Here is a 25,428-nt window from a genome sequence, read left to right as displayed (position 1 = left end):
ACAGGGACAGAGAATATAGAATATTTTATAGGGGCAGAGAATATAGAATGTTTATTGCCAACTTGTACCATGTCCTCTTTCAGCCTGTGATTTCAGCCTTTATCAAGAAAACATCTGTAGAACAGAATGGGTCAGAATATTACTGGATGAGCAGAACTGGCTGCACATTGGTTTCAATTTGACTGATCTCTATGCAAAAGCACTTTCACAAATGAGTGTGTAACGTCAGATAGAAACTTGTGGTAAAATCTTCAGTGTAATGCCAGGACTTTCACTTGAGGTTTGAAACCAGTGGCCACGGCATAGAAGAGAATAGAAAGTGCAGATTGCAATAGAAAGCTGTATTTTAAGTTATAGACATTAAATCTTAGAATAAATAAATACATACATATACATACATACATACATATATATATATATATATAAACATATATATATAAATATATATAATTGAAATTATTATTTTCACATCATGAGGAGGCAAAGAAAATATACAAAGCATAGTGAAAAAGACCCGATGCATTGGGTATACTTCCCTCGTTTTTCCACTATCAGACAATACTAAAGCAGGTGAAAAATACCTTCTTACAGCTGGTGAACATCAGTATTTTCATTAGCATTTTGCGTTACAAAAAAAACACCAAACCTTTACAACTGTTGAGTATGCTTAAATGCAATATCGCCTTTGTCCATCCCTGTTCTAAATAACCTTGCCCTTTTAAATCTGTAAAAGATTAAGCCGTGCACAATCCAAATTTTCCTTCTTTAATGATCAGGGGTAAAATTCAGTTTCTTTTCACAGAACTGAAGATGCCATCAAATAAATAAAGATCATTTAGGGAGCCCTCAGAGAGGACCTTTGCATATTCATGGACTGAATCATTTAAATACGGGAAGGTAGTTATTTGATAGTAAGGATTCTACTTATTAGGATCAATGAATGTTGTGATAATAAGCGAGGAAAAATTATAAGTTTTTGTTTTGCCTTGGACAAAATGAGATCATATTTGCAATTTACAATGTACAATCTCTCAGTTAGCAACTTTGGCAAAGGTTTATTGAGTTACTAGGAATAATTTCCTCCCAGCTATGACACTATTACTGAACCTACTATGGAACTGTCCCCACAGTTTCTTCGGCTGTTTACCTGCACAACAAATCCTGCTGATTTGTGTCACAAGAAAAAAAAGTAGGTTTCAAAATTAAAGCTTCAGTGTGGAATGATATGAAGTGTGAAATCCAGACCCATTGCTTTCATTCTGGCTTTAGCGATCACATAAACCTGCTGTAGGGCAGGAGTAATCTGCCAGAAAATTATTATTGAGCCCTGGTAACTCAGATATATGTGCAGACATGAAAATGTTGCTCTTTGTGCCAACTCTAGGTCCTATAAGAACCATGCATGCCATCTTCTACCTGGCTTGCAAATATGCTGCATTCCAGCATAAAGGAGAGTAAGTTTGTTAATTCCCAGGCAGCTGTGAACAATTTAATCTCTTTCCAGACAGCCCAGCATCCCATTCCAATTGCAGAGTTTCTTGGGGGATGGAGAGTTTGAAGAGCTGGTGAGAGATAATAGGGCCTTTATTCCAAGGTCATTCCTATGAGTTTGGCCTTGACAGTAACATCTTGATAATAGAGTTGCCAATTCAAGCAGTCTCATGATAGGATTTTTGAAGCTTCCTCCTCCATATGCTGGAATGGAGAGCTTGAAAATTAGTGTTTGGAAGAATACCTGAAATACTTGAAAATTAGTGTTTGGAAGTTTGAAGCCTCAAATGAGTGCTCTGTTAAACCTAGGAAATTAGCTGGAGAAGCGCAGTTAAGAAAAGAGAAATTCCTGTGATTTTTCAGATAGATTTCTTATTCTGAACACTGCTTGTTGGCACTCTTGGGATTTCCCAATCTGCCTGTGAGGGCTGAGCTGGTAATTCGCCTTGGGTTTCTTGACAAGACTCTAAGTTACTGAGCTCTTCTCTTCTCGAGGCTTCTGTAAGTATAGTAAAAAACAGAAAACTCCAAACAAATGCACCAGTCTTCTTGTTTTCTCTTTGGGAATATATTTCAAAAAAATCAAAGAATCACAAGGAACATTAATATCTACTTCTCAGAACCAAAAACTTTGTTCTGGTTTCTAGAAAGACTCCAAATCTAAAAAAACAAATCAAATCAAATCAAATAAAGTGTTGCATAGGCATTTAAACCAGCTGTACCTTTAAACAGGATTGGGTTGTGTTTGATATGGTCTCCAAGGGAGTTGCTTGTTGCTCAGACATTTGGAAGCATGGCTTCTTATGTAGATAATTAAATTAGAATTAGTGAACACAGCATTCTTTTGAAAACGTGACCTTTGGTTTTTCTGGCACACTGGTTGAAGACTGAAGGAAAACACAACCTTTCTGCGCTTTACATATTCTGTACCTCCATATTTGCTAGAGGCCACATTTATAAAAAAGACTTGCTAGAGGCCACACAACAAAAACTTCCATTGTTTCACTGTGTTCCCAGCAATGCCAATTAGACAGTTCTGCCCAGCTCACGAAAGGTCTACCTCTTGTTTAAACCTCAGAAAGAGAACTATTCTGTCCAACGTCTTCTGCTTTGCCAAAATGACTTGAAATGTCAACAGTAAAAAGTTGAATGTTTGACAACTTTGAACGTTTTAAAATTGAATAATAATTATAAACAAAGCTGAAAATAGACTAATGTAAATAAGAAACTTGAAATGAATATAAGTAATAAAATTTCTTATTTGGGCGACAGAAGAGATTTACACACTACTAGAAGACTAGAAGACTGGTTGCTCCTTTTGAGTCCTACCGTGAGGACTGTCCTTGTGTTCTGGATTAACACAGGAATCTGGCAACAAAATACAGCCTGGCATATAAACTGGGCAAAGGAGAACTGAATCTCAGCTGTTTTCAGTCATCTGAGACCTCATGGTTATCTATGCCATCCTGTTTGTGCTCACCGCAAAATGTATACAACTTGGAGGACAATGTTTGTAATCTGTGTGCAAGAGTTGAAGACTTTCTGTTAGAATAATCTGCATCACAAATTTGGCTTAGTTTCCTCTTGGGAGAAATCGGAACTTCCCTTGCTCTGCATAGCCAGCTGTCACTCAGCTTATTAATTTTTAAAGGACATTCTTGGGAAACAGTAAGGATTCCAAGACTGCTGATGTGCCATAATAATATGTGAGATCTTCATGTTCCCTTGTTAATACAGATACAGACTTGTGAAGATCTTCTAGAAGACAGAAGAAACTCTAGACAATCTCCCACCAGGGTTGCAAACCAGCCCTATCAGAAGGAACTCAGCTTGGATTCATGGCAACCAGATTGACAAAAAGATGACTTGCAAGGACATAACAAATGGAAGCACAATTTCACCATGGACATTCATCTTGAGCAAAGAAAATCCCACCCCAAACCAATCGAAACAAAAAAAAAAACAAAACCAAAAAACCCAACAATCACCAGAAACTGAGATCAAACAGATGGTTATTTGCTTCAATAGCACCCTCTCTTGATCTTTTTGAACCTCTGTCCCAGTCCTATCAGAGAAGATCTGACACCATGATGTGAGGGCTGTTTTAGATCAGCCAAGGAAGAGGTGAAACAAGGATGAATGATAGGAGTAAGTGGGGGCTAGTGCTGGACCACAACAGAACATGAAGTGATTCTGAAACTCCTCTTCTTCTGGTTGTTTTACTCCAACAGTCCCTGCATGTTGCACACGCCTGTTGGCTGCTATCTGAAAGCCATCCTGTTATCAGATTGTGTGCCATTCATCCAATACTTTCCTGAGAAGCGCTTAATAGAAGAGGTCTGTCTGCCTGGATATTTTTCCCATCAGCTGTCCTAGTGGACAAAATGAGTCAATGTGGGAGAATTCCTATAGCACTGATGATGCATAAGTACATACAGATGTATTAGTGAGCTCCATACAGGTAAATGCTTCACAGTAGCACCACTGAAACTGAACTTCACTGCCCCAGTGATGTGAACAGGTTTCAGTGCCAGAGGACATTTGACACAGAAAAGGGAGAGGAGCAGGGATAGATGTGACAGAGCCAGAAGAAAGGTGCCGCAGAGCCAGGCTTCTTCTGTCCCACAGCTGGCAAGAGGCAGGATCCAACTCTTCCTCTTCCAGCAGTGACAATACCTTGGTAAGCAGCAGGAGCAAATCTCATTTCTTAGGGCTCTGAATGAGTTGGTTTTATCTGACTTATGACTTTATACTGTGTTCCTGGCACTCTCCTTTCTACTGGTGCTCTTCTATGAGAAACACTTCATAGGGAGAATTCCCAGCTCTACTGTTGTTCTTATGGGGTCATTCAAACAAATGATCATAATGCCGGTATTTGTGGGAAGGACAGGATGCTCATCATCCTCATATTCCAAACTCTTCCATTTTCTGTGTAACCCTGACAGCCTCCTTGGGAGTTTCTACCTCCTCACCTTGGCATATGACATGGAAGAAATGTGATGGCACCACGGCAGTCTGCCAGCACTGATCTCTCCAGATACATGTAGGGAACATCCATGCTTTCAACCGTATGTCATTGCAAGTGTTTGAGTACAACAGAGCCCAGGCCTTGCCAGCCTCAAGTACACATAACCACAAGATGTTCCCAAACAAAGCATGAGACAAGAAAACAAAAACTTGATTTTTTTTTTTTTAAAGCAGAATATTTGGGGAATTCACTTATCTTCTGCTTTTGAACCTTTAGATTGCATTTTGTCTGTTTTTATGTCCTATTCTGCCTTTCTCTTCTCCCACTGCCCAATCCATTCCCCCTCCATCCCAAACATAAGGGCTAAGATTGTTTCCCCTTTTGAAATCACAGAATCACAAAATGACCCGGGTTGGAAGGGACCTCAAGGATCATGTAGTTCCAACCCCCCTGCCTGGCAGGGCCACCAAACATACACATTTACTAGATCAGGTTGCCCAGGGCCCCATCCAACCTGGCCTTGAACACCTCCAAGGACGGGGAATCCACAACCTCCCTGGGCAGCCTGTTCCAGGGCCTAACCATTCTCCTAATAAAAAACTTCCCCCCAACATCCAACCTAAATCTTCCCTCTTTCAACTTAAAAATTTCCCGTTGTCCTGCTATTATCCGCCCTTACAAAGAGTTACTCCCCTCCTATTTAAAGGTTCTCTTTAGGTACTGAAAGGCTGCAATGAGGTCACCCTGCAGCCTTCTTTTCTCCAGGCTGAACAAGCCCAGCTCCCTCAGCCTGTCTTCATAGGGGAGGTGCTCCAGCCCCCAAATCTTTGACTCTTCTTCATTCCTGGATGTAAGACTGAATATAATGGGGGGTGAGTTGGGGGAAGAGGCTGGCAACCCCCCCCACCCCCCCCCAAAAAAAAAAGAAAATGCAATAAGCCAGTCATTTCCTTCCAAAGCATTAAACTCCACTCCCCAGAGTTAGCAGTCTTTATGACAACCTAGTCAAACAGGAGAAGGTTCTCAGTAAAGCAGAAGAGAAATGTCCTATGTTTCAGAACTGATGCATGGACAAGGTGCCAAAAGATTGCACTTCTTCCATTTGCCACAAACTGGGTTAGCTTTGAGCTTGAAGGAGCAAGTTTTTAAGTACTGCTTCTGGGCCTGGCATCAGTACTTCTGTTGCCATAATGAGTCAGACTTCAGAGGCAATACACACTAGAGGATGCAGGCCAATACCTAGGGAAATACGAGTAGGAAAGGAGGGCTAGAAAATACATGCACCTGACAGGCAAGAAGGACTCCAACCCAACAAACATTTCAAAATCATAACCTCAGTTTCCTGGGATTCAGCAAATAAAAACATATAAAAACAAAACTGATGAAAAAAAAGCCTCTAGAATCTGTGCAAGGTTAATCTGCCAGAGGCAGATTTTGTTCTGTTAATTGCCATTTGCCATGTACCAAAGCCACAGACCCCAAATGCTCTTGCACATTTCCCATCAGGCAAGCAGACACAATTAAGAACATTTGAGCAGTCATCCTTACAACTGTAAAATAGATAAATCCTTAAATGAAGGGGAAATTAATCTGCTGAGCCACAGAATCCACTGCCTCCAATGTCCCTTCCTCTTGCCACCTCTGAGGGCTGCTGAAGGGCTGTTAGATGAATGCAAGTAGACAGATGGCTCTGGGGACAGCTACGGAAAGGACAGTGCATTGATGGAAAACATTTGAAATTCCAGTTCCAACCCCCTGCTATAGGCAGGGGACCAGGTTTCTCAAAGCCCCATCCAGCCTGAACTTGAATGCTTCCAGTGAGAGGACATCCACAACCTCTCTGGGCAACTGTTCCAGTGTCTCACCAGCCTCACAGTAAATAATTTCTTCCTAATATCTAGACTAAAACACCCTGTTGCTACCTGCCCCTATAAAAAGTCCATTCTTAGCTTTCCTGTAGGTCCCTTTCAGGTACTGGAAGGCCACTACAAGGTCCCCAGGAGCCTCCATTTGTCCCCATAGGGGAGGTGCTCCAGCCTACTGATAATCTTTGAGGCCCTCCTCTAGACCAGCTCAGTGTCCTTTTAGTATTGGGGGGCCCAGAATTTGCGCCCTGACTTAACCTCTGTGCAGTCTAGAGACATTTAGCTGTCAGTTCTAACCTACCTGTCAAGTAATTCTCAGATTTGCTCTCATCTACCTCATTTTCCCCATTTTTACTTCCTCTTCAGCTTATTTTCCTTTACTTCTCCAAGATTTCATCAGGCGTAACTGTCACAAATAATTTACTACAAGAAATTGCAACAATCTGCTAAACCACTAATACAAATTGGGCAACTATAGACTTCCAACCAGCCTCTCATGCTCTTTCTTTTCTCTGTTCACAGGCTCCTTAAATGGATATCACTCCTTTTTTTCTGGGATTAATCACTGAACCTGTCTTCTGACTTAAAAATTGGAGTGACATGTCTCAAATTTTGAGTTACAAATCCGTGTGATGTAAAAAAAAACCACACCAAAAACACTTACTCATGTATACAGAAATCAATAACCACGCTTAAAAACCACCAGCACCTCAATTTCCATGGTGTTAGACAACACTAAGACTATACAAGCCTAAAAGGTGAGGTCACCACTTCAACAGGAACAAAATAATGAGGTCCAATATCCACAAAGAATTTGTACTCACATGCCATTGTTCTGTAGTCAGTTAACTATTAACACAGATTAACTCATGTACTTTATGGACATAATGCCAGGGTTTCTCTAAAATGCAGAAATACTGAAGGCCAGATAGACTGTAAGGATTTTGAAAGACTCCATTTTCAAGACTGCATGGGGATGAAATGCAAAGGCCTTAGAGAACATACAAATGTGTACAGTTCCTGGTCAACCATTACATTATATGCAGTGCCTTGGTATTTGAGTTCATGCCTACCTTGTGTGATCATACATGCACACTGTAAATAGAGAGGAGATAAGGCAGCAGGAATATGATTCAGCTTTGATCGTAGAATGGATCCTGACTGTTGTGTTGATGATTTATGGGCACCAACTGGAACATGGTAAATCTGCTCGACAAACTAATGTTTTCACATTAATGCAAATCTTCCAACACTGAGGTCTTCCATACAGCCACACCTACCGTAGAACAGTTTATTTACTAGTTAGATTAAAGCCAGTGTGGCCTACTGCCACATTTTCTTCTGAACTTAATGATCTAATCACACTCTCTCTTTTCTACAGGGTCTTTGCCTTATTCAGAGCTCAGGATGAATGGAACTCATTGAATAGACATCTGTAGTCTGACAGTTTGTCTGTAGATTTGCCTGGAGCTCAGGATACATCTTTTGATTCTAGCCTTGTTTGTGCCACAAAGTTCCTATGCTATGATACTGGGATAGTCGCTTAAACCAAACCAAAGTGGATGTCTGATTCAAGTCATTCAGTATCTCATTTGTGAAAGAGCTAAACGCTCATTCCATACAACTGCAGCAGAATGATACGAAAAATGCTAAATATTCCAGAAAAGACAGATAGTCAGCAGGTCAAACATACGGCCATCACTTTGGATGAAATCAAATTAAGCTTTTAAAGACATCTCTTTCACCTGAACTTTGTTGTGCTAATTCTGGATGCTCCAGACCTCCTGAGGAGCTAACCTCAGGCTCAGGTGGTCATCTCATGCTACAGACTTTGCAAGCTATCAAGAAAGCACAGTAGCCCTAGGCCATCTATCAAACCTGCAAAGCCTTCAGACTTTGTAAGTGTCCAAGCCTTACACCTTCACATACATATGTACAGGAAACTACTCGGTGTCAAAATACAGTGTGACCATAAGCTAGCAAAAAATTGATGCGTCCAGACTGAGAAAGTGATTTAATCAATGTGCTTATCTTGCACTGGACTTGAGCAAACATGGGAGAAATTTGGTTATCTGACCAAGGCATTGGACAGATGTGGAGGTGTGTTGTTTCACACCACAACAAGGCTCGATGACCATAGTAACAGAGTCAGCTTTGCCTAACATGCAGCCCACAGCCTGCATGAAGCCCAGCTCATCTGGCAGAGCATCCACCTCCCTGCTCCATGCCATCATGACAGTGTCTCATGGAAAGTGCCTTGCATTAGAAGTACACACTCCATTGACTTGGGTGGATTGGTGGTTCTGTCTCATTCTCACTGCCTGTTAGCAGGGTTATTCTCTTTTAGTAAGAAATTGCACCTCTGTTACTTTGTGAATGATAAACTGTTAATACAGTTTAATTAACTACTGAGTAGCCTCATAAAATTTAGAACTAATGTACCTAGTACATTTATTAATGACAATTCCAAATCTGTTGTATCTGTTGCCTCAAAAACCATTAACTGTGCAAAACTATCTCAGAGAAAGTCCTTGAGTGGCCTCTAACAAGCAAATGTTGATTCCGACAAGTGGGTATGCACATAATCCCTCTGACATAAACTGTAGACCAAGTCTCAGAGTAAGACTGGGCCTGGACACACCTAGATTCCTCTCTGAAAAGGAGTTTAGAAACCTTGCAGCTCAACAGGAGGACTTCTCCAACTAGCCATGTATCAGACTCATACAATTAACATGACATTTTGTCCCTCCCTATTTACTACACTCTATACAGGCAGGTATAGTCAAAGCTCTTCTGAGGAGAAGACTCCATCATCCCATCCCACCTTGACTATAGCAAGTTATTTCTGTATCCTTTTTCAGCAGTGCTTACTATTAAGAAGAGATGGAAAGATTTCAGCAGGTAGTGGCAGCAACTGCAGGGTTTGCTGTCTGAGTTTTGTGTGCATCACTTCTACCAAGAAGAGCCTGAGCAATCTGGTATTGTTGCAGTGTTGCTTTGGGAGTAGTTCTCCCCAGCAGTGTGATACGGTTTCTTGTGTGGTGTCAAATTTGGTATCATTTTGAGGACTGAACTGTGGCACTCATCCAACAAGTGTAAATGAATCCGTGTTGGGCAAAGTTGGCAAGAGAGGCTTGTTCAAGTGTTTGTTTTCACCCTGTAGATTAACTGCTCAGTAATTAATTAAATCCTTGTCTTAAAAGAAAAAAAAAAAAATGCACGTGCTAATATTCTGAAAAAAGAATGAATAAAGGTACAGTTCTTTTCACTGCTGAAACACAGAGACCTTGTTCCTGTTTCTCCTTGGTTCTATATGCTTTGTGAGAGCATTCCCTTTTGGGCTGGCACTCTGGTTCCTCCTCCTGACTCAGCCAGATGCCCCATGGCTGAATTTGGATAAGCCACTTTATCTTCTGGGCAGCAGTTTCCTTCTCTGTAAAATGCATCCAAAGCTCAACACCTCATTTGTTAGAGACTTTGAAATCTGCTGATAAAAAGTACCATTGAATAGACCACCATTATTATTATCATAGCTATCTTTCTCTGTGGTTATTCCATCCAAATGATCATGGTTTTACATTAACCTTTGGTGTCATCTACCCATTGCAGAAGATACATTATTCTCCCAAGCACAATGGGAACAGAATGTTCAGTTTCCAAGGCTGCTTCTTCAGGTAAACCTGAGTCCTCTGGGAGCCTGCTTCACTGATTTTACTCAGTATAGAGCACAGAAACACTTATCTCTGCCTTACTGCCTACTCATTCATAAATGCATGGTGTACCAAGCAACCCTTTGCTTCTCCATACTTACCCAGGGAATGCTCACCTGCTCTATTTTAGCTTCTGGACAGACACCGGTATCTGAATCTGTGTACTCCCCGTACACAGCCAAATACGTCAGGTTTTGTCCAGTATGTCCAATCCTGTCGGACTATGACCACCTCTGCTGAAACCCTGAGACGCTGAAGGATGCTCTGAACAGTCAAATTGCCATTTTGTGACTGGTAGACACCAATTTCATTAATACTCTGAATATATTTAAAGACGTGCACCCACCTGTGGGGATTATATGATCTGCCTTTGTGAACAGAAGAGACAGTCACAATTTGGCTGTTCTCTTTTTCTTCCTCACCTTCTTACATACACATAGCAATAGGTATTACCCTAGAAGCCTCCGTGAAAGGGTTGGTCAGAAGTTCATCATATATTGCATGCTTCTCATTTTCTAGCAGGCCCTGTAAGGCCATCTTGGCACACTCCCATGTTTGTCATTCTGCTTCTAACATTATTAATCCGGTTAGACAAAACCACAAATCAAATACTAGGCTTTCAAATGCAGTTTCCTAGAAAATACTCTGGATGAGCCAGAACAGAAGCGTCCACCGGGGACACTGACTAAAAAGGACAAAATATGACTCTAATTTCTGTTTACTTAAGCCACAGAAAAATGTCATAATTTTGCAATATCACTCTGAATCACCAATATTTTACCTATACTGTCACTCGAGTACCAGGGAGAAGTGTAGGAATTTAATCCTTTTTATTTGTAGATCAAGTCTGGCAGAAGGGCTGTGTATTATCATTTCTTATCTTGCAGATTTAAGCATGTACAGTATGCGTGAGTGAAATTTATTTTCCTTTTCTCCACTGTCATTTGTGTCACAATAAACTTTAGTTTCTCCTCTAAATTATTTCCTTCTCTATAATTTCCCTGGGTGACTCTTGGGCACTGAAGTGCTCCTAGCAGCAAAACTACCAATAAGAGTATTTTGAACTCTACTTATTCACAAGAAACTTGTAATCCTCACATCCCAGAAATGCTGTATGTTCTGTTAGATGAAAGGAGCCTACTCTGCTTTCATCATGTCCTGTTCATTTCCTCAATTTAGAGTTTCTCCTCATTCAAGTATCTCTCCATTTCTTTCTTGCCCACTCCAGAAATGGGAAAATAAAATCAAATAACCACGTACCAAACTGAACAGTAATTCTGCACACAATTTGATCACTACAGGAACAAGGGAATGAAAATACACAACAGCGGAAAACACCTTTGGATCCCAAAATTTAATAGCTTTTGTAGATAAATTGTATGAAAGGCTCCAGCACTTGATTCCTCAAAAAATGAATCACAGATTTGTTGTAGAGCATTAAATAGCAACATGAGACATATCAGCAATGTGTGGGATCAAAGAATCATAGAATAGCCTGAGTTGAAAAGGCCCAGAGCCACATCCAGACTGGCCTTGAATGCCTCCAGGGATGGGGCATCCGCAGCCTCCTTGGGCTACCTGTTCCAGTGCTTAACCACCCTCTGTGTGAAAAACCGTCTCCTAATCTCTAACCTAAACCTCCCCTGTCTCAGTTTAAAGCCATTCTCATTGTCCTATCACTATCCATCCTTGTAAACAGGCATTTCCCCTCCTGTTTAAAGGCTCACATCAAGTACTGAAAGACCACAATGAGGTCTCCCTGGAGCCTTCTCTTCTCTAAGCCAAACAAGCACAATTCCCTCAACCTTTCCTCATAGGAGAGGTGCTCCAGCCCTCTAACCATCTTAGTGGCCTTCCTCTGGACCTGCTCCAAGAGCTCCACGTCCTTTCTGTATTGGGGGCCCCAGGCCTGGACTCAGTACTGCAGATGGGACCTCACAAGTGCCGAGTAGAGGGTGACAATCGCCTCCCTCACCCTGCTGGCTACCCCCTTTTTAATACAGCCCAGAGCACAGTTGGCCTTCCCTGGGAGAATTTGGGAGATCTCCACCTCCAGAGCAGGAGGTGAGGGGCAACTCCAGGAGCCCTGCATGCTGCTTGCTGCACCCCACCACTGCAGCACTGCCTTTAGCAGCCGCACACCGCATGTGACACATGAAATAAAGCTTTAAGACATTTTCCGTAACCTGATGGCATATGTGGAGAACTCAGAATATTCCTTCTCACATTTGTCACTTTCCGTGTCGTCAAAGAAGCAGAATGAATTTCATCTTCCTCCTCACAAAGCTGAATTTGGGTCCCCAAGTTCTCAGTCTTGTCTTGCCCTGAGTGCCCAAAGGAACAGACATTTTTTATTTCATTACATCCAAACACCCCGCTTTATTGTTCAGATAACCGATCAAAGTATTAAAGACTACCCTAAGGGTCTATCCGGGGGTATTCTGCTGCCGTCCTTCCTAACCTCTCTGCCCTTTCACTTTTCATTCCGGTGATATTTGCTTTCTATTTCAAATCAGACACAAGGCAGAAGTTTGCACCTTACCTCCTGGTTGCCAGATTTTTCATAACTGTAGCATTTTTCTCATCTTGTGAGAAAACCTATCAGAGAGTTTCCCAAACTCCCACTAAGATTTATATTAATTGGTTCTGTTTAATCAATGGCTTCACTGAGAGACTTAAAGGATTTTTTAGGAAATGAGGAGAGAGATGCTTTTCCTTTTCTTGTTCTACCACATCCAGCATTAAGCTCATCTGTAGGTTTTGTACCTCACTGCTTTAGATTTCACCCTTTCTTCCTTTTCATTAGGCTAACATGATCTCAGTTGTAAAGGAAAATGCTTGACATGCTCCATTCATTTGGTATAGCAGAGTAGTCCATTTCTAAGGGAACGCTGCATGATTTTCCTAACAGCTCTCAGCTTTGATTAATGCCATCTGCTCTGGGAGGTTTGTTCCTTTGGCATGTCAGTCCTGCAGCTTCTCTTGTGATACCCCAATGTTGGATAGGCCTTTAGTAATTAAATAAAATACGTAAAGAGTGAATATATTTCCAATGAGTAAAGGTTAACAGGAGGACACAATGTAGGCTCTGTGATACACTTACCATTTTTACTTGCCTCTTCTAGCAAGTCCACCAACTCTCTTTTACATATTATTATTTTTCATTATTTCTAGAAATTTGTTTCCCTTCGAAATTTCCTCCCAGTCCTCCTGTTTCCCTTCTTTCATTCTTCCTTGCCAGTTTATGTTCCTTTCTGTTGGGTTAGCTGGGGCTAGATTTCCTTTTCCTGAAGGTTACCTGTTTGGTTCATCATAGTGTGTTTGTTTTTTCTTGCCTTCCTGCTTCCTTTTTGGTTTCAGGGTATGCATACCTTCTGTGATGCAATTATGGTATGCTTAAGTAGTTCCATGCAGAGGCTAAGGATTGTAATGCCTTTACTTCTAACTAGATCCTCTTCCGTACTTTCCAACCCTCTCCTCCCTCCAAATCCAAGAAATGTAAAGGATTATATTTTAATTGCAATACAATTTAACTGTAAGCTGACTAGTAGGTTTTGTTCTCCACCTTGGAAGGCTTTGTATGATGTTTTAGGTTTCTCATTCTGTGCTGGGTTGGGAGCTATCTGCATTAGTTTCTTTGTTTAAGGCTGGCACACGCTTTTGTACTTCCAGATACCTCATGAAACACAGTTGTGACACAAACAAGTGGCAAATGTAACTTCAAATAAAAGTCCTGCCAAGGCACTTGGAGGGGGAAATGACAAATTAAGATTGGTCAGACTGTTTGATGCCGGAGCAATCTACAATAAGTTTAAGAGCAATGGCAGGGGTTTGGAAAAAAGCTGTGTGTGTTATCAGGATGGCATTCTCTGCCATTGTTGCTCTGTTTTCTTTTTGCTCCACGATCTTGTTTCACTATGTTTGTTAAACAAGGAACTGGGCAAACTGCAAGAAAAAATCCTGGTTTCAAACCAGCAGACACACATGCTTTGCTTTAACATCTCCTTGCCATGGTAGGACAAACTGCTTTAATCAGTTTCAAACAGCTTTGGAACAAAAAGGGGGGTGAAAAAAAGAGGCATTTAAAGAAAAATGCCAAGAGCACTGAGAAGGGGCAAAATGAGGAGGCTGGGGAGGAAAGAACTAACAAGTAGCCTTTCTCACATTGAAAGCAGGAGTACTAATCATGCAGGGAAAGAAAGAGGAAAAATGAGGAAAGGGTCAGGCAAGGCTCTGAATATGACCAAAGCGTTTGAATATGGAGGTTGGCCATAAATGATACCAAATCACAGGGCTGCAAAGCTGCAGCCAGGCCCACGCAGGTCCAGTGGGGAAGATTGGAGTGTTTCCCATCTGGATACAGAATCACACAGAATCACAGAATCACAGAATGACCCGGGTTGGAAGGGACCTCAAGGATCATGTAGTTCCAACCCCCCTGCCTGGCAGGGCCACCAAACATACACATTTACTAGATCAGGTTGCCCAGAGCACTGTCCAACCTGGTCTTGAACACCTCCAAATGATTCTGTGATACCTACTACAGCCACATCACAGCTTGGCTATGGGCAAGAACCCACTGCCTTCTGCTGCACAGCAGCCAGGCAGGAGCTGAGGCACCCTTCAAGTCACATACCCAGTTTGGAGGCGAGGGGTGCCACCGTGTAGTGATGGTCAGTTTGTACAGAGTATCTTTTACTTCCTTACCATGGCGCGGGTTTTACTTGGCTGCAGGTAGCTGAAGTCCTGCAGCAAGGCAACACTGCATTCACTAGACCTTGGCTTTAAAAGGAGATTTGTAAAAGAGAAGAATAGCACCAATGTATTTTTAGGGCAGAGAAAATTTAAAAAAAGATATGTATTTTGAAACTGACCCTTGGCAGCCTGTTTAAAAGAGCTTGAAACTATCTGAACTACACAAGGAAAAAAAAAAGGGAAGAAAAACATGCCCAGGAGGGCTGAAAAATCACTTCAGTAATAGATGACTTTTAACTTTACATCAGAAAATGTTTGGCAGGCATAATTTTAAAGTGTTAGGGAAATGTGTGTGATAACTGTTCGGGTGAAAGAGCAAATGTAGTCCACAGTGAGATTTATCAAATGTTCATATAAGCAGTCAGAATCTGGCAGGGCCAGCTGCCGGAGAGGGGTAAAGAGGATCACAGCTCTGAACTTTGAAAATCTAATGAAGCCCAGTGATTTCTCACAGGAAATTTTTCTTTGAGCATGTTCATGTGTCGTGGGAATGCTAGTGAGCAGAAGGCTCTGACAAAATGCCAGCTATAAGGCATAAGGGAAACAAAACCCTCCAAGCCCTACCAAAGGCCAAACCACCCTTTTCCTCTTTTAAAGCTGAAAGATTCTTGATGCAACAAAATCCCTGAGCCCTGTTGCATTATCCTTAATTACACAAACAGGCATATTAACACAGTCAGGGTTATCAAGAGGGTCTTGTAGGATTGATTCTTTCCCAGAAAGACCTGAGGAGCACTGAACAACCCAGGGCCTGCATGAGAATATGAGAAGAAGCTTCAGCCGGCCAGCACCAGAAAGCAGTGCAACCTAGGTTATACATAAGACCAGAACTTTACTACATGTTCCGAAGAGGAGACGTGGACATCAAGGTAAAGAGGAAGGTATGGGGCTAGGAGGATAATGACCAGAGAAAAAAAACACAGCTTAAAGTAGAATTGAACTTTCTCTGGTTTTGTGCTATAAATCTATCTGAGCAGCTTGCTTTTACTATTCTGTCAGAGTAGCATCCTATCAAGGAAGAGTATCCTCTTAAGCATCTTTTGTAGCAAAAGACATTTCTAAGAGTGGATTTAATATCTCAGACACCTCCAAGATCATTACCAGTACTTAAGCCATGATCATTTTACAGCAAGCTGGCATTTGGGAATGTTTGCTTGTAAGGTTCCTTGGAGCATGGGTTGTAATAGCAGGGTACACCTTGGATCCCACACGCCAGAAATGATGGGACACCAATGACACAGAAAGCCACGGAGATCCCTAGACCTGACACAGGCTTTTGGAGAGAACTAGGTTACATCTAGAAAGATGTAACAGCCAAGCCTAGTTGCAAATGTACCTTAGTCTTGAAACTGAACACATGAAGTACAAGTGGGAGTGCAGGGTACCCAGCACCTCCAAGAATTACACCGTGTCTTGAATGTAAGAGGCTGGAATTTGACTCTGTTTTTCACTTTCAGCAGAGCTGTGCTGGCTTTCCGAGTCCCCAAGGACACATGAAAGCCATGTGTCTGTTTGGCCCAAACCGTTTGTAACTCATACTTTCCATATGAAGTTCACCATAAAATAACAAAGAGAAATGACTTAATTGAATTTGTTTGGAACCCAATATCAGAGCAGGGTAACAAATAGAAAACAGTCAGGCACTGTGCAATCAAATAATTAGGGAGAAGTTAGAAATTTCAATACACAGGCAACTGCATTGTGGAAAAACAATCAAAACTACTAAATGTAGTATGGCTGGGCTTCTATAATAATCTCCATCCAGGCATAGAGAAACACTTAGCATATTTTACTTGAAAATTCCCAGTGTCATTTCCTGGTATTAGAAGGAAAACTACAGATCTCTTGCAGCTGAGTGATTAGCACAGGGTCATAGGGCAGGAGAGGTGGAAGCAGGACTTTGGATTGCGGGTGATGTACCTTAACCATGAAACCATCCTTCAGTCTCCTTTGTGCTGATGACTTTGGAACTCACTTTATCCAGTGAGTTGCAATGATGGGAGTGCTAGATAGCTATCCTAGATAGCCAGAGGCAACAAAAATGATTAGAGATGTGCGGGGGTATTTCTAAACAAAAAGATTAAGACCAGAACCATTTCATTTAGAAAGGAAAACAGTAAAAGATTATAGAATTGAGGTATAGAAAGTAATGAAAGATGTGAAGGAGAAATCAGATGACCTTCATAAAACAAGAGGGCACCTAAATGAACTTAAAATGGCATTAGCTTATAAATGGATAAGGATATCACTTTCTAGCTTATCTCTAAGGAACAAAATGGAACTCTCAGTTGCAGGATATTGATGTAAATTGTTCAATAAGATTAAGAAAAAAGCAACAATTACAGCTACAGAAGATCTGTGAACTAAAGAAACTACTTCTTCAAAGCTCCACTATTCCTCTGGAGGAATCACCTCTTTGCCTGAGATAGAGCTATCTCTTCATATTCTCCAACTGAGTGTTACCTGCCTGAGTGCAGAAAGTCTAGCAATGGCTGTAGCTGGTTTCTCATATGTCCACCAAACAGGAGCAGTCTTTTCAGGAATCCTGTTTATCAGAACAGCCTTTGACACTCAGTCCTGCTAACAGTCAAAGCCATATTCTCATCTGGCCTCCAGGAATCCTAAACTGTCCTTGTACACATCAGCCAATACAAGAAAAAGCTTAGGGTCAGGAAGGTTGTGCTGTCTGGTTCTTTTCCCCTCAGCTCATGTGAGCAGCCACTTCCCAACTCTACTGCTCCCTTCTCTCTTTCCTCTTTCTCTAGAGCTGAGCCGTGGATCCATGGGAGATCCCATCTGGGTCTCAGCAGTGATCATTTCCTGGACATCCAGGGAATGCTTGTCTACACACAATGGAGCCACTAGATCTAACTGTTCAGGTGTCTCTTCTGACTCTCTTTAAAGCCCTCCTTGGTGCTGCATCTGCCAATTTTCTTCAGGGCTCTCCCTAACTTCCCCACATCTGTAAGCTCTTTTTTTTTTTTTTTAATGATTACAGCGCTAATCCTTCTCTGTCGATCTAGTCTGCCTTTAGTAGTGTAGTGGTTTTCATCACTTTACCCAGTCTCTGGTTCAGGTGCCCTGATATCACCCATAAGGTTCCCTCCTTCCAGATCATAAAGCACATCTGGCCATTTTCCTGCCATTCCATTTAAAATGTATTAGGCTGCCGTATATAAGTGATCTCAAGAAAGGAAGATCTGTGTACACATTATGTGAGTGATCCCTACCATTTAGATCCCTAGTATTTAGAAAAGTATTTGGTATAATACATACATAATGGGTTACAGAAATGACAACGACCAAAATTACACAGCATGGGTCCCAGTGCTGAATGGATGGATGGACCATTGATCTCACATAGGAAGATGTCTTAACTAAACCTCCAAGTTAACTCCTTGCATTACTTGGAAAGAAGCAAAGAGAGAGGCATTATTATTTTAGTCAGAGACCCTGCTTCACCCCTTTCCCTTGGTCTGGTGACCATGGCACTCTTACCTTCCCCCCTTGATCATGCTGGTGGGCCTGCATTTCTTTTGCAAGACACGAGATGCACAGCTCCTCTTCCATCCAATGATACCTCCAAGTTCAGATCACACAGGGAAACAGTACTGTTCTTATTTCGTAAAAGTACTTTGCCTTAACTTTGATCAGTTGTAACAGCTCCTGAACACTTTGGTTTCCAACAGCTATTTATATGCTCTCAGCATTTGCCTGTCCTCTCTTCCCTCTGCTCCTCTGATAGCAGGAGCTATTATTATTAATTACTTGCTGAATACCTGCAGTGCTCTGCTATAGCAGGAGAGGTGGTCCTTCCCCGGCAGGATCTGTAAGCTGGGTATACAGGTAAACTAGCATGCAGAAAGTTTGCAGGGTGATCAGATAATGAGGAGGATGTTTTTAAGTCCTTGTAAGAAGGTGAGGAAAAGAGAAAAAGGCTCTCTGTGTATGTTTGTTTTTTAAGTTCTCCTTTCCCTGTCATAGAGTATGATGAAAAGAAATTATAGAAACACAGAACATCCAGAGTTGGAAAGGACACACAATACTGAGTCCAGCTCCTGGGGGAGTGAATGAGGTGAGAAAGTGAATTCATAACAAAGCGAATGTCAACAAATAAATCAGAGGAGAACAATGAGCATTAACGGTTTGACTTGGAAAAAAAAGAAAAAACAATAAGAAAAGAAAGAACTACAGAAAGAGAAATAATTTTGCAGCTGGAACAGAGAGGCAATGATGGATCTACTTACAGGGCAATGACGGATCTACTTACAGGGCAATGACAGATCTACTCACAGGACAATGATGGATCTACTTACAGGACAATGATGGATCTACTTACGGGGCAAATCAAAAACTCCTCTCATGGACAAACATGCCAAGTTTTTATTGATCAGAATAACAGACAATGATTGAGGACTTTTTTTTTTTTTTTTCCCGTGGAAAAAAATTAGATACTTTTTCATTTTTCTGTCACATGGTCTTCTTCAAATGTCTATTTAACTGAAGCTTAAAATAAAACAAATTGTGGTTGCCAGTTGTGAGGAATATCTGGTTTCAGTTTTGTAAAAGAATCCCACCACGTCTGCTTTTAAACAGATTTGATTGTTTAGAAGAGAAATGGATTTTTACATGAGAAAATTGAACTTTTTTTCCACTGACAGAAATCTTGATGAAAAAAGGCTGAGTCAACCATAGACTACTGGGACGGTGCAGGTGAGCTCACTAAGGTAAAGAGTTGGCATCCATTCTTCAAACAGTCCAGGCTTTAAACACACACTCAAAGCAGAGCATCAGTCAGTTCAAGGGTATCTCACTTCCAACAACATATTCCAGGTTTTGTATCAGGAAGCATTCTTGGAAACAATTGCTTTGTTTATGTCCACATTTATCACCACTTCACTTCAGCACATTTTTTCTCTCTGGGATTTTCAACTTGTGTATATTTATGAAGATAAATCGTATCTCTTTCCAATCTATGCTCTGCTAAGACAGACGTTTGAGTTCTCTTAAATCTCCTTTCACTCCACTCCCTGGTCATCCTTTTAGCCCTGGTTCCAGCCTAAGCTCATTGTTCTGCAAGACAGATGCTCTGAGTTATGCATTCTGCTCTAGATTAAATTTCACCTGTGACTTACATTGAAGTATTAATATTTCTGCTGGAATTGACTCAAGTGAGACAACTACCCATAATTTCTGGTCCAGCCAAATACCGATGGGGTTTCACGCTTCTAAACTAAAGGCTATGACAGATGATGTCTAGCACACTGCATTACAGTAGCAGGAGATGCTTTGGTCCCCACACCAGGTATATGGCTGGCAGTGGCCAGCATATTTACACAAAGATGGGACAGAAATGCATATTCCTGAGCTGATGTACTAGTCACAGTGCCACGTGCTTAGTCATTCTGAATTATTAGCAGGAAAATAAAAGAAATCCCATAGATGCTTACACTGATTGCAAGGTCTGGAGCAGAACTGAGCCACCATGGCTGGCTGAGAGCGAATAACCACAGCTGTACAGATTCCACCTTAGAATCACAAGTAGAAAGCCTGGGTGAGGGAGAAATCCTTCCCTTCTGTGGACAACCTTCTTGTACAGTGCTACTTTTTTTTTCTCACTTCCTCAAAGGTCTGTTTCTTATGCATGAATGTATTGAGCAAGGAAAGCCAGGTGAGTAAAAGCCACTACATTGTTTGCCAGGATGAGCTGTCCTATGCCCAAACAAGCACTTTTAAGGTTTATATCCCTCACTCGTACACTTCAGCTACTCTTAAACCACCTGTAAAGCCACATTTGTGCTAACCTGCCAACCACAGCAAGCTGGGAGCTTCCATTGCCAGTGGGGCAGCCAGCCATATGAGCAGCCATCGGGAGAAGGTTGTGGGGTAAGCAGTTCATTTCACAAACATGGGCTTAACACAACTGAGCGTGTATCAGCATCCACTTTGGTTCAGTTGGGCATGGGATGTTGTTTATTTGATTTCTGGATCAAAAGCATGATTAAAATTCACAGCAGACAACTTGAGATGATTAAAACTACAACTCACATCATCAATTTGGAATGTGCTCGTGGCTTTCATGTACATCTAAAAAAATGCTGAAGGTATTATCAGCTAGGAAGATAGTAGTTGATGCCTCCCCCCACCCATAAACATTCTCTAAGTGTATAAACACATGCAATACATGCCTCTGGGCAGTCTGCTTTAGTGGTTGGCAACTCTGCCCATCGCAGGGGGTTGAAACTAGATGATCATTATGGTCCTTTTCAACCCAGGCCATTCTATGATTCTATGAACATAATTTACCAGAGAAGAAGGGAAAGAAGAGATACCTTTGCCTGCACAAGTAGGAAAGTAGAAAAAATAAAAATGAAGGCCTGCGAAGGAAGGAAGGAAGGAAGGAAGGAAGGAAGGAAGGAAGGAAGGAAGGAAGGAAGGAAGGAAGGAAGGAAGGAAGGAAGGAAGGAAGGAAGGAAGGAAGGAAGGAAGGAAGGAAGGAAGGAAGGAAGGAAGGAAGGAAGGAAGGAAGGAAGGAAGGAAGGAAGGAAGGAAGGAAGGAAGAAAGAAAGAAAGAAAGAAAGAAAGAAAGAAAGAAAGAAAGAAAGAAAGAAAGAAAGAAAGAAAGAAAGAAAGAAAGAAAGAAAGAAAGAAAGAAAGAAAGAAAGAAAGAAAGGATTTGCATTCTGTAGAAAGTAGGACACAGAAATCTGTATTTTAACACAGTAAGGCAAATTAATTCTTTGTGAAACAACACAGAAGTCGATGGAACTATACCAGAGATGAATTTTACCCAGGCTGTAAAGAGAAAACATAAGTGCAGTGTGGACCAACAGAAGAGATTCTGTTTAGAGCAGGAGTTATGTTTCCGTCATGAAAAAAACAACAACTAACTAAATTTATTTCCTGCAAGAAGATCCAACTTGGCTCCACTGCAGTAGTGTAGAAGGGTCCAAAATAAGTAACAGCAGGCATCTCCACTAAAAATTGCTTCCGAGCATCATGATTTGAGCACATATTGCAAGTGAGGCACAGGAGCTTATTGCACAGAATGCAAAGAGGGGGCAAAAGCTCTGGAATTTAAAACTCAGCTTAGGAATCGGTGTGTGATCTTAAACATCTCACACGCGCTCTGTGAAGCTACTTCCCACCTAGAGGTTTTCAACTTCCTAAAAATATATAGGTTCTAATTCAAGCGTGTGGGTGGGGAGAAATAGTTTCACCCGAGCTCAGTGCCTGCAGCCTCACACAGCAAGGTGGGGGTCTAATCCTTGCTGCCGGAGTGCTTGCAACAGTGGGTGCCTATGGGCTCCCTGAAGCATCAGCATCTTCTAAAACCCAGCTGATGACTAGTTAAACAAAAGCAAGAACCCTGCATTGTTTTAGTAGCAGCAGTTCGTACACACCAGTTAACAAATGAGCAGCAAAGCGCCATCATCACAATCTGTGCATCTCTGTCTGTTTTATGGTATCCTCAAAACGTTTCTAAAGAAGGCAGGATACGGAAAGCAGAAATATCTTTCCTTCCCAGATGGGCTCATGTGAAATTCTGCCTGACTGTGAATGGCAGATAGGATATTTTGTTCACTGCGAGAGACCCCGCTTTGAATAATGTCCTCACATTTGTTACAATCAGTGAATATTTCCTTTCACATCACATTTTCTCCATACATAAACTTGGCTTAATCCAATAAAGAGCCAATAAAGTATGCAGGTCTTCTACCCATCACGCAGGGAAAAGGGTGGCTTTCTGATCCCTGACAGGCACCCAGTTCCTCATTTCTGCATGAGTAAGACCCACGAGTGGAAGTCTTCCTCATGTGAAACCGTTTGCTCCCAGGTTGTTCTCAGCCTCAATCTGAAGGCTTCAGTCGGAGACATCTGGTAAGTGGTGCTTCTCGGAGGGCAGCAACAAAAGCTGCACCAGGCACGAGGAAATTGTTCATTAAGGAAACAATACCAAACATCGAGCAGGGAACTACACTGATGTGACAGATGAAACTGTAGCCGAAAGAGCAACAACAACAACAAAAGAATGGACAGAGAACACACTTCTGAAGTTCTGCAATAAATTTAGTCTTCTGAATAGCAGATGTGCACCAAACAACCCCCCGAAATTCTGCCATCTGATTCAGACATGTTTAAAGTGGAATTTTAATGGTGGCGGTTTCTAAGGGACAGAGCAACACCTACGGTCTGAATCTGACCGAAATCTCAAAGAATTCCACTGAAATCAATGGTTAAAACAGCGCAAATCCGCAAGAGATCTAAATCTGTCCTAGCTGATTCCAGATCTATCTTTTATTTGCTATATGGCTCCAGGCAAGTCAGTGACCTTCTTTTTATTTCTCAGTTTCTCCATCCGTAAAATGGTGATAAAGCTGCTTGTAACACACGAAGGCTGGGGGGACCGGTTAGTTCTATGGCACGCTCTGGAGGTGGAAATTGCGTGTGCTCGGTCGCTTTTAGTCACTTCCACCACCTTTACGGACTATTCTTAACACTCCTATTTTCACTCGCTCGCACGTTTCCCTTTCGAAACTCCCGAACTCCAGGCTGAAGTCCTTACTCAGGCGTTAATTCCATCACACCATTCATATGCGAAAACCACGAATTAAAAATTCGGACCTCAGCCCCAACACCAACAAACCGCAAAGGTACCTCGGAGACAACCCGTGCGACACACAGTGACATTGGCTCCGCTCACATTCATTTCTCGGAGCTCGGGGGAGGGGGACACACAGCCACCGGCACCCGCACACCGACAGCCGCCCGTTTCCTCGCTGCCGTTTGCGGAGCGCTCCCGTTCGCAGCCACAACCCGCGCTGTTCCAGCACTGAAACCGGGAGGAAGCCCCAACCTGGGAGCACCCCGGCTCCTGACAGCGGTGAGAGGGACCTCTAGCGTGTGCTACAGCTGCGTGCCGCTCTCGGGTCTCGCTCGCACATCCCAACCACCGCAGTCATTTTGAATACGAGACGGGAAGTTTCGCTGAGTGCCTCCCAACTAGTTCGCGAGCATCCTCGCACGGGAGCGGCTTAACCCGAATCGGCATCAGTTAAAGTTCCACTTTCTGACGGTTCGGTCAGCGAGGCACCGACTTGCCTGGGTAACCACGACTCCTCTCACGGCCTCAGCGCGGAGCTCCGCGCACCTCCGGCCCCCGAGGAGACGGAAAGTCGCGTTTCGGTCGAAGCGGGGGATGCGCTAAGAACCAACATAAGGCATCCAGCCGGCCGCCGTCCCCCGCACACCGGGCGATGCTCGCGGTGCAGCGGGAGGCTGCGTCCCTTCCCCGCCGCCCTGCGGGGATTCAGCCGGGTTGTCCCCGCCGCTGGGAAGGTAGAAGCGTTTCGCCCATTTTTGTTTCATTTGCCCGAACAATCCCAGCACGCTCGGTGCCCGCGGGGCATTCTCGAATAAACTTGTATCTCGTTGATTGAAAACAGGCGGCGAACGGCTTTATTTTATTATTATTTTAATTTTGGATTTTTTTTAAGAGCAAGCCGCAGCGCTCTGTGTCTACCGGGACACCGGGGGAGCGGGACCGGACGCTCGGAGACCTCAGTCCCCTTCACCCACGCGGCCCCGCCGCCTCCCCCCGGGGCCGTGTTGGGGGAAGGGCCCCCGGGGTCGAGCCTCGCTCACCGCCCCGGCAACAAAGGGCCCCGCGGGGGGATCCGGAGGGGATGCACCGCGTGGGGACGGCGGCGCGGGGGTGGGATGAGGTGCGGCGTGCGTGTGTCGGGGGGAAGGTGCCACACACACGCACACACACGCACACACACACACACACACACACACACACACACAATGGCGGCCCCCTCCTGCAGCCCGCCGGAGAACAATGCCCGCCGCGCACCCCCGCGCGAAAATATCAAAATTTAAATGAAATCATTACCCCCCTTTCGCCCCCCCCACCCCCTTCCTAGGAGACGCGGTGGGGAAAGGAGGAGCCCCCCCCCCTCCCGCTCGCCGCCGTGAGTCCCCCCCCCCCTCCTTTCCCTCTCTCCCTCCTTCCCTCCCTCCCCGCCTCCCCGCGGCGTTGCGCTGCGCGGGGGCGCGAGTTGCGCGGGGGAGCGCGGCGGGCGAGGCGGCAGCGCCGCGTCCCCGCGCGGGGTGCGAGCGCCCGGCACATGCGTGGAAGCGAGAGGCGCCCGAGTCCCTCCGCACCCTCCGCTGCAAACAACAACAATCCCGAGCAGCCCTTACCTGGAACATCGGAGCCGCCAAAGTGTCCCTCTTTTTTTTTTTCTTTTTTTCCTCTTTTTTTTTTTTCCTCCTTTTTTTTTTTTTCTCCTCTCCCCTTCCCCCCCCCCCCCAACTCACACTTCCGATATTTCTCTCTCCCGGCAGCGGTCTGCTCTCCTCGCTACACCAGAGAGAAATGCAATAGCTTGGCTAAGGTAGACAGAGCAAAATACAGAGAATAGTTGCTCCAGGGCTTTGAAACCCCTCAAGGCAAGGATCAGGATACAATTAGCTCATGTCTCTACCTCCAGTCTGAATCAATCTCCGAAATAAAAGTTAAATTAAATTAACTGATCACACGGGCATTAAATTGATCTCCTTCAAAACGTGCATATAGATATATAGATATATATATATATATATCGAGTATAATTTTTTTTCCGATTTTTTT

General features: G+C 43.1%; 1 protein-coding gene across 2 annotated transcripts in view; it reads right to left on the bottom strand.

Moving 5' to 3' along the window:
- KCTD1 (potassium channel tetramerization domain containing 1) overlaps positions 1–25,180 on the bottom strand; it is a 93,918-nt gene extending 68,738 nt beyond the window's left edge. The window contains exon 1 of one of the 2 annotated variants that reach the window (XM_085537488.1): positions 24,999–25,180. In XM_085537488.1, the coding sequence (XP_085393614.1) occupies positions 24,999–25,007 (9 nt within the window). In that variant the 5' untranslated portion in view covers positions 25,008–25,180. Of the gene's footprint in view, positions 1–23,447; positions 24,084–24,998 lie in introns of those variants that run through there. The other variant, XM_085537487.1, reaches the window with a different exon arrangement.
- Positions 25,181–25,428: the final 248 nt, after the last annotated feature.

This window comes from Coturnix japonica, chromosome 2 (assembly GCF_054131305.1).
Source record: "Coturnix japonica strain WE chromosome 2, WE-NBRP24, whole genome shotgun sequence".
Classification (NCBI taxonomy): Eukaryota; Metazoa; Chordata; class Aves; order Galliformes; family Phasianidae; genus Coturnix; species Coturnix japonica.
The sequence above is the reverse complement of the archived record's forward strand: the minus strand, read 5'-3'. Positions and strand labels throughout refer to the sequence as shown.